Here is a 9,431-nt window from a genome sequence, read left to right on the forward strand (position 1 = left end):
ACACTCCTCCCCCCCCCAACCCCCTCTCCCCCTTCCAGGCCCTTCTCTGCCAAATCTCAAGACTCAGCCCTCGAGTACCAGACTCCTTAGACCCAGAGCCCCCAGCCCGGGAGTGCGCAGACCCAGGACTCCAGGCTGAGTCTCTCTGATTTCCCCCTTTGCAGGTTTCATTATCCCGTTCTGAGGAATTCCTGACCCAGATCAGCACAGAACTTACCGATGAGGCCTTGTTTACCGCTGGCTACCACATGAACCCTGTGCCCACCAAGGAAAAACAGACACAAGAGCAAGGGACCCAGATATCCAAACACGGTGACCCCACCTCCAGAACCACTGTGTCCAATGACCCTGCCATACCTAGTTCCAATCCCAGACCCCTCCCGTCCACAGCTGAGCTCTCCAGCAATTGGTGCCTGTCTCCTCCATCTCACAGCCCGCCCTTGGACTGCTCAGCGCTCCCCCCCACAACTCACCCAGTACCCACTCCCCACTGCTGGCCAGGAATCACCTCAGCACCTTCCTCCCTAACCACGTCTCTTTCTGGCTATGGGGGTAGTAACTTCTCTGACTGAGGCTTCTACTTCCAGTGTTCTTCAAGACCCAAGGCACTGATACCCGGTGAGTGAGGCTTCAAGGGAGATAGATGCCTTTTGTCCTGGGAGAAGGATAAGGAGCCTGGAGGGGGGAGAGGGTTTGACAACATCCTAGCAGGGTGAGTGGGGGTGGGTATGTAAAACCATGAAGCCCATGGTTTTAATGGACTGATCTGATCCTCAAAGTCAGACTCCTCAGTCCTCCCCTCTCCGTCTTCCATCTCTAGTTCTGACAGAAACCGTACCCGCACCAAGGCACACCTGCTGCCGTCCCCTCGTGACAAGGTATAGTACTGAGTCCATGAATGACAAGGCCATTCCCTATTAACCGAACACGTAGGGGTCACAGGATATGCAAGTCCCTGTTTCAGGAGTTTGGGACCCAGAAATGAATGATACGGTCTCTGCCCCCAAGGAGTTCACAGTATAGTGTGGGACCAGTCAAGTAGATGGTCAGTTACAACATAATGTGTATAAGTGCCTGTTACAGAAGTGGAAACAAGAAGAGCTCCTATCCCAGCCTCAGGAAAGGAATCATGGAGCTTCCTGGAGGGGGTAACACCTAAAGAAAGAATCTTCTAGGGGAAAAAATGGGTTGGTCAGGGTATTCCTGAAAAAAATGGGTTCTAAGGGGGAAAAATGGGTTGGTCAGGGCTTGCATGAGTGAAGACACAAAGGTGAGTGACTCTCAGTAGAGTGAATGGGAGTGTACAGATGATTAGGGCAAGGCAGAGGGTGGGTCCTGCGAGAGAGGGGGTGGAGTATGCAGGCAGGGTAGCGAGGGACAACTCAGAGACCTTATGTGTGCCTTATTAAGATCAGGAGTCCCTGAAGAGATCTGAGCAAGGGAGGCAGTCACTCTGGTGGTTAATGGGGAGAATGAATTGGAAAGGGAAGATCGGAGGTGGAGGCCAGTTAGGAATTATGCCAAGAGACTGAGCCAGTGATGATTAGGTCTTGAATTGTCACAGTGATAGTATAGATGAGAAGAGGAATAGATGTGAGAAATAAAGACCCGGCAGACTGAGTCTGGTAATTGATTAGAAATGGTAGGGAGGGGAAATAAAAGAGGAAATCAGATGACCCCTCCTCCCCCCCTCCACCCCCCCAGGTTTCTGACTTAGGTAGCTTAAGTCTGATGACCTCATGCTTCTGCTCTGTACTCCACAACAATTCCCCATTTCGGAGTAAAAGCCAAAGCCCTTGAGTGGCTTGCAAGGCCCTACGTGATCTCTCTCCTCCCCCACCCCATTGTCTCTCTGACCTCATTGCCTGTAACTGTTCCCTTGTTTGCCTCTGTTCCAGTCATGCCCGCCTTCTCCTTCTTCCCGGAATATGGCAGCCATGTTCCCACCTTTGGGCAGATTCCACTCCCAAGTGGAAATATTGTGTAGATAGTGGGAAATACGGCTTCAAAACTCACTGGAGACATCTGGACTGGCGATAGAAATTGGATTTAGGAGGGAGTTGGCAGTCGAAGGATGTGTGGCTGTCCCCAGAGGTAGGGGTTATGCAGAGTAAGAAAGAAGAGGACCCCAAGGGCAGAGCCCTGAAGAGTCTCTCCGTGTAAGGAGTGGGAGGAGGAGGGGCGAGGGTGTCATGAAAAGGAACTGACAGCAAATATTTATTGAGGGTCTAGTTTGTGCCCAGTCCACCAGGTCTTAGGGATAGTCATTTCTCTGGGGCTGCTCCTTCAAATGTTCATGACCAAGACCAGAGACATAAGGGAGCTGAGAACAATCCACTGTTCTTATCCTCAGGGAGCTGGCTTTCTAGTGCCTTTGGGACATTTGAGCTCTCCCAATTGGCCTTCAGTATTAGAAGCAGCTTGAAGTAGTAGAAAAACCCTGGGTCTTAATAGCTAATCTGCTATCAACCTGATAGCTAGCCTTGTGCAAGTTGCTTCCTTCCTCCCCATGTGTCAAATGCGAGCCTTGGACAAGATGCTCTCTGTAAGGGCCCTACCTGTCTGTACAGTGGTTTCCTGCTTCTTCCCAAAGGGTATGTGATTAAGAATTTCACCCTGAGCCAATACCATCTTATCCCCTGGGCAGCACCCCATGGTCCCAATAGACTTTTCCTTCCTTAAGAAAGAACATGGAACCTACAGATCTTTGAATTGCCCCCTGAAATATAGGTCATTGTAGGTGATCAAAATGTTGAGTGGGGGAATGGGTGAGTGGATGGAGAGGGTAGGCAAATGGATGAATGGATAAATGGAAAGGTAAATTCACTGAATGTTGACTGGACACTTACTATATGCCAGCACTGCTGTAAGGGCTGGAGTCTAGAAGTGAGCAAGATAGACTCACTGCTTTTGAGAAGTTTAAATGGGGGCTGAGTGATTAGGTGGAAGAGAGGTGAGTGGGTAGATGGATGAATGAGGGATAGGTGGATGGGCAGACAGATGAGTAGAAAGACTGTTGGAGAATCATGGGTTGATGTGTGGATAGATAAATACATGGATGGATGGTGGATGGATAGATGGATGAATGGGTAAATGGGGACTAGTGGATCGATAAATAGGTAAGTGGGGGATAGGGGTTGGATGGATAGCTGAAGGACAGAAGGATGAGAAGACATGAGCCTTGGGCCCAAAGAATCAGAAGGCTCTTTTGCTTTTCTAGAGAGCTGTGCCTAGCAGCTTAACATCCGGAGGATGACCCCAGCCCTCTTTGGTGCCACTCTTGGCCTCTCAGGGCCTCCCCTGTTCTGTCCTTCTAGAATGTGCATCAGAGCTCCTCTTTCACAAGTCATTAACACGTCACTTTGCTGGGGACTTCTGGTCATGAGCAGTATCACCATCGAAGCCTCCTAGGTGTTCAGGAACCATCACACACCTCTCTACCCTCAACTGGCAAGAACATCACCAGAAATCAAAGGCTTTAATAAAAAGGCAGAGGTCCTTCCCTCCTCCCAACCCAGGTGGTGCTCTGGAGTGGCTTCTCTGGGGTGGGGATATGAGGGTGGCCCTGGCTTCCCACCCCCCACCCCCTGCTTCCTTCCTTCCTTCCTTCCTTCCTTCCTTCTTCCTCCCTCCCTCCCTGCCTCCCTCCCCTCCCTTCCTTCCTTCCTTCCTCTCTCCCTTCCCCACTTCCTCTCCCCTCCCCCTGCTCCTTTTTTTTTTGTCTTGCCAGATGTGTGGGCACATTGGTGGAACAGAATAGTCCATATTATTGGAATGGCTTTAATTTGGGCAGTTAACCAACTGTTATCAGTCAACCTGTTGGCAGAGATGAGCTCATGAATCCAAACCCAGCCTCGTAGCCAAACTCCAACACCTTCAGGTCTAGGCCTCTGGCATCTGAGAGGATCCACCCTTCCTTCTGAGGAGCCACCTCTGCCACTAATGGCAGTGCTGAGGCCTCTCCTCCCGCGCTCTGGGGCCTCCCGCCTAGGGGAACATGTCACACCCGTTACTACCCAGAAGGGAGTATGGTCAGTTTTGCAGAGTTTGCATTTAAATCTGAGTCTGGGGGTACCTGGGTGGCTGGGTCAGTTAAGCATCTGACTCTTGGTTTTGGCTCAGGTCATGATCTCACAGTTTCATGAGAGGGAGCCCTACACCAGGCTCTGTGCTGCCAGCGTGCAGCCTGCTTGAGATTCTGTCTCTCCCTCTCCCTCTCCCCCCCCTTCTCTTCTCTCACTCGTGCTGTCTCTGTATCTCTCAAAATAGACAGACAAATAGAAACTTAATAAATCTGGTCTGGTCACTTATTGGAGCCTCATGAGAAAGTCCATTCACATCTCTGAGCCTCGGTTTTCTTGTCTGAAAAATGGGAATAATTGTCCCTGTCTCACAGGGTCCTCGTAGGGGAGGGCCTACATACGTACTGCATACAAAGTGCTTAGCCCAGTGCCTGGCACAGAATAAACGCCCAGAAACACAGGCTCTTATTTTCAAGATCAGCCTACATCATGTTCTCCTAAAATTCAACCTCCTTTTGAGTATTTCAGTGTCCTTTTGAGTGTCCTAAAAGTGTTTAATTATATTTAAATATAAAATTTGAATGAAGTGAAATTCAATTAACTTGGAGACTCTTTAGACAAATGGGCTATAAACTCCTTATAATGTTCAAAAGTGGGTATTTTGGAAAAGGAACCTCATAGGGTACAAAACAAGCTCGTTCTTTGTGAAATGCTACACATTTGACCATTACTTAGGCAGGTAACAGCAGATGAAGGGACAAAAGAATGGTGTACTTGAATACAAATATTCTCAAAAGGAGCTTGCATTTTAGGTAAAATGCTCATAAACAGAGAGCTGTTTGCCTCCTGCCTACTGTCCACCATCTCCTGGCTAGAAGAGCCTAGAAGCACCAAGCCCTGGAGGAGAGAGCCGAGGCCCAGAGGTGGGGCTCAGCCTCCATGGAGGGTTTTTGACCCCTAGGCAGCCCCCTTGACCTTGCCCTGTGCCCCATCGTGGAAGTCCCATCTTTTTTCCAAATTGTTCCGTCTTCCCCAGGCCACCCTCACTGTGTCCAGCACTCTGTGACCCACCTTCCCACACCCCACCAGCCCAGTTACAAATGGTGGTTTTCTGTTTATTGCTCAAAAACAAAAATCCATAAGCAAAGGCGGGGAGATCATGGGTTGGGAGATGGCATGAAGTGGGTAGGGGCCTTGTCCCTGCTTCCCCCCTACATCCCTCTTCCTATGACCCTGACCCTCCGGAGCCCAGGGGTTAGGCCTGGGGCCAGAGCATCTGGGAAGAGGCTTCATGGCCAAGGGAAGGGCAGAGCTCTCAGTCAGTCCTTTGGCAGGGGAGGGGTGGGGATGGGGGTGCCCTGGGCTGGAGGGGTCCCAGGAGTTGCAGGGGGGCCAGAGTTCCCCTCCCAGGGTCCAAAAGCCAGTAGGGCCAGAGGGGAGGGGCAGGCCCCTTGTTTGGCAACTGAGAAGAGGAGGCTTGGGCGGCAGGATGCTGGTTTATTTACTGTAAGGTCCCCAGGGCCATCAAAGCCCCCTCGTGGGACCAGGAGACTATTTACACATCTGGGAGGAAGGGAGCCAGAGGCAAGGTCCTCCTGCCCAGGAGGGGGAGGGGAGGGGCGTCCTGGGTCCTGCAGCCTTAGTCTTGGGGTTCAGATGGAAACTTCATACTCCCGTGTATCCTGGAGACAGAGAGGTGGGATCAGTTGCTAGAGTGGGAGGGGGTGGGGGAGGGAACAAAGTGAGAGGGGCCATCCACAAGGAAGGGGAAAGACCGTGGGCTTTTTAAAAATAACATTGATCATGAGGTTTGGGAGCCATGGGGTGGGAACAGCCCGTCAGTGTTTGGTTTCTCTTATGGTATCTTAAAATCACATACAAATCAGAGTTTCTGGATTGTCTTGAATAATTGGAAGATCTGGCAGTTGCGCCTGAGTCTCCACTAAGGACCAGATGGGCTGCAAGGTCTCCATTTAGCCACAGTCCTCACCACCCTCTATTGTTCACACCTGACTTGCTTTGTTCATTGGCGTGGCCTTTGTAGGCAGCTGAGTTTGAAATTCCCAGGACAGGTATTACAGAGACTTTGAGAGAAGGTAATGGAGTCCTGGGAGAGCTGAAAGATGTGGCACTCCGGGGGCAGGGGAAGGGCTCACCCCAGCTTCATACAGCGGATTGCTGAAGTCTGACTCCACAGTGATGGGGCTGTAGGAATGGGAGCCCGAGAAGCCGAAGAGGGATTTTCCCTGTAGCCTGGGAAAGGGAGGAGATAGAGGGGCTTATCGAGAGGTGAGCCCCCAACCCCCCCTCACCCAGGCTTCTGTGCCAGGCAGGCAGGACGTCTGCCCTGGCTCGCAGCTTCCCCGAGTAGGGTACTTACTTGGTGTAGTATATGTAAACGCCACTGCCGAGGACAATGACCAAGCCGAGGGGCAGCAGGATTGCCAAAGCGAGGTTCCCACCCTCCAACTGACGCGACGGGTCTGTGGTCTGGGTCACTGGGGAGAGGAAAGGCCAGTGAGCTGGGGTTGGGCCCAGCCCTGGGCTCTCCCAGCCTCCTGCCCTGGGCCTTGAAGCCTGGGCCTCACCCCTTCGGGGCCTGGCCTCCTGCCCCCGGCCTCTGCCTTGCCCCTCCCGACTCGGCCAGGCCTGGTTCTCCAACTGTGCCCTCACTGACCTTCCAGTTTTCGGTTGTCCAGGAGCTCCTCATAGGCCACTGCAGGGAGAGGAGGGGGAGGGGACGGGGTCTGAGCCAGGGAGGGAAGGAGGCTGGGTAGAGGCCGGGAGCCCAGTGGGGCTGGGCCGGACAGCCTGGTTCTCTCTGCCCTCTGCTCAACCTAAACTCCTTCCCTTGGTGCGGGCGTGGCAGGAGTAGTCAGGGCCTTCTTCCTCCTTTTCCAGACCCCGACAAGTTCAGGGCTCCTGGGCACTCTAAATTCATCAGGTCTATAGAGTTTGTCAAAAATAGGGAAACTGAGACTTATCCAGAGGGCACGGGACTTCCAAACCAAGGCCCCCTCTGCTGCATCCCTTAGGACAATTCTATCATACCCGTGAGGGTCAGAGCCCACAGGAGGTGAACGGGGAGCTCGGCAGGGCCCCTGTTGGTCTCAAATCTGTTTCCTGACTTTCCCAGCCCTGTCACTCCCCAGATACTGCTGCGCCCCCTCCTGCCCTGTCTGCCCAGGCACCTTTGCAGAGTGGGGGCTGGCTGGTCCACTGTGACGGGTGACCGGGCACACAGGTGATGGTGACCTCGCCGATGAGCTCAAAGCCCTCGTAGCAGAAGAAGCGCAGAGACTCGCCCGCCTGGTAGTGATGTTTATACAACGTCTGATAGCCATTCTCTGGCACCCCTGGGTTCAGGCACGGCTCATACTTCACTGCAGGGCACACGTCAGTCACAGGCCAGCTCGCTACTGAGCAGGCCACCCAGCCACCCTTCCCAGGGTGTCCGCAGACTTACAGGCACACTTGGGGACCCGGTCGCTCCACTTGGGTGTGCCTGTGTCCCGGCTGTAGCAGGTGAGTACGGCCGCCCCCTCCAGGCTGTACCCGGGCAGACAGCGGTACTGGACATGGGAGCCAACAGGGAAGCCAGCGTCCGAAGTGGTACGGTGCCCGTTGGTGATCTCACCAGGGTCAGCACAAGTCATGACTGTTGGCAGGAGGGCATGGTCAGGGGGAACTCAGCCCTTTAAGGATCTCCCAGAAAGCTTAGGGCTGAGCCATGCACCGTCTTCCCTCTAAGCAAGCTCCCCTCTCCCACTATTTCCTCTGAATGAAGAGATCAGAAGTTGGAAAAACGTAAACCCCAGTGCATTTTTAGGTTTCAGGCTTCTTCCAGAAAAGAGTGGCAGAGGCAACCCAGGCCCTCACCCTAGGGTGAAATTTGAAATATGTGCCACCATACCAGAGCAGCCCAGCACTGCCAGCCGAGCATGGTGGGTCCTGGGCAGGACACTAGCTGCCCTCTTTAATGTTTATTTATTGTTGAGAGAGTGGTAGGGGGAGGGGAAGAGGGAGCATGAGTGGGGAGGAGCAGGGAGAGAGAGAGAGGAATAGAGGATCCGAAGCGGGCTCTGTGCAGACAGCAGACAACCCAATGTGGGGCTCGAAGTCACAAACTGTGAGATCATGACCTGAGCGGAAGTTGGACCCTTAACCGACTGAGCCACCCAGGCGCCCCAGCAGCCTCACTGGAGCCCTCCTGCTCAGCTCATTACCGTCCTTCCCAGCCCCCTGTGCGCTCCTAGAGCCGCCCCTGCCAGTGCTTGTTTACAATCTTGTTGTGGAAGTAACGATCATGGCCATTTCTTGTACTTAGACCTGCATGGGGCACCCTGCTAAATGTTTTACATCCACGGTATCCTACACCCTGATGGTCCCGAAAGGCCAACGCATCTCCCAGGGTTCAAGGCGGTCAAATAACTGGTCCATGGTCACTCAGCCAGGTCACAGCCACAAAGCCCTGGGCTGAGATTCGGAGACTTGAGCCTCAGCTCAGCTTCAGGCTCAGTGAGCTGCCTTGGCCAGGCCCTATCTTCTCTGGGCCCTGCTCCATCCCTTCCTGTCCCTGTCCTGTCCTGTCTGGGTTTCAGACTGGATATCCTGTGAATCCTTCCAGAGATGGGGAGCTGTGTCATCCCGAAAGTTTTCCTTGTGTGCAGCCCACATCTGCCTTCCCGAACTTAAATTCATCGGTCCCGCCATTGCCCCCAAGGGCCACGTGGAAGACCTCCAATCCCCCGTCCTTGTGGCAGGCTTCCCCCAAATTGAAGAAAATGACAGGATGCCACTCCCTTCTGCTGTTCGAAGAGATAAACACTCCCAGCTCCTTTAAATGGCACCTCTGTGAAATCTCCTGTCCCATCTCTGGACCCCCTCCCCCGCTTCCCACAGCCCTTCTTTACATTTATAGCAGCTCCTACTTACTGTTGACACCACTGTGGGAAGAACTTCATTTGCTCTTCACAGCCCCTATTCCTATTTCACTGACGAGGCAGCCAAGGCTCAGAGATTTTAAGCACTGTGCCCCAAATCACCCCACAGTTACCACTCTGTAGTATTCTGAGTTATGTGTCTGTCCCCCTTCTGGACTGTGAGCTCCAACAGGGTCTGGAGCGACCCCAGACGCCCCGCATAACCCTAACCCCGCATGGGGCTTCAACGACTGCATTAAAATAAACCAAATTCTCTGACCACCCTAGGCCCTAGTAAAGTGACTCCCTGTAAGGTCAAGGCTTGAGGACTGAGAGGCTGGAGCAGGGTCTAGAATGAAAAGAGCAAGCCGAGAGCTGGCTGGGGAGGGGTGCAATTCAGCCTTCCGGGGCCAGTAGGCGGTGGGGCAGGGCTGCGAAAAGCTGAGGCTGGACCCAGGGCCCGGGGTGGGGGGGTGGGGGGGGGGGT

The 9,431-nt window shown here is 53.4% G+C and overlaps 2 protein-coding genes across 5 annotated transcripts in view; one reads left to right on the plus strand and one right to left on the minus strand.

The window, feature by feature from the left end:
• The window catches only part of LOC144228471 (putative protein T-ENOL), a 4,469-nt gene extending 952 nt beyond the window's left edge, over positions 1-3,517 (plus strand). For 3 of the 4 annotated variants that reach the window (XR_013334206.1, XM_077760281.1, XM_077760280.1), the window contains 4 exons: positions 165-312; positions 588-618; positions 821-878; positions 3,318-3,517. Coding sequence is in view for 2 of the 4 variants with exons in the window: in XM_077760281.1 (XP_077616407.1) it covers positions 165-312; positions 588-618; positions 821-878; positions 3,318-3,353 (273 nt within the window). In the remaining 2 variants the exon portion in view is untranslated. Of the gene's footprint in view, positions 1-164; positions 313-433; positions 619-820; positions 879-3,317 lie in introns of all 4 variants that reach the window. The other variant, XR_013334205.1, reaches the window with a different exon arrangement.
• A 1,606-nt stretch (positions 3,518-5,123) lies between these two features.
• Positions 5,124-9,431, minus strand: part of SEZ6L2 (seizure related 6 homolog like 2) — an 18,228-nt gene continuing 13,920 nt past the window's right edge. The window contains exons 13-18 of the mRNA XM_077760549.1: positions 7,489-7,680; positions 7,214-7,405; positions 6,700-6,738; positions 6,403-6,520; positions 6,179-6,275; positions 5,124-5,704 (exon numbers count right to left, since the gene is read on the minus strand). Coding sequence (XP_077616675.1) covers positions 5,675-5,704; positions 6,179-6,275; positions 6,403-6,520; positions 6,700-6,738; positions 7,214-7,405; positions 7,489-7,680 — 668 coding nt within the window. The 3' untranslated portion in view covers positions 5,124-5,674. The remainder of the gene's footprint in view (positions 5,705-6,178; positions 6,276-6,402; positions 6,521-6,699; positions 6,739-7,213; positions 7,406-7,488; positions 7,681-9,431) is intronic.

The sequence above is a fragment of the Crocuta crocuta genome, unplaced genomic scaffold (genome assembly GCF_008692635.1).
Source record: "Crocuta crocuta isolate KB4526 unplaced genomic scaffold, BGI_CrCroc_1.0 scaffold73, whole genome shotgun sequence".
Taxonomy (NCBI): Eukaryota; Metazoa; Chordata; class Mammalia; order Carnivora; family Hyaenidae; genus Crocuta; species Crocuta crocuta.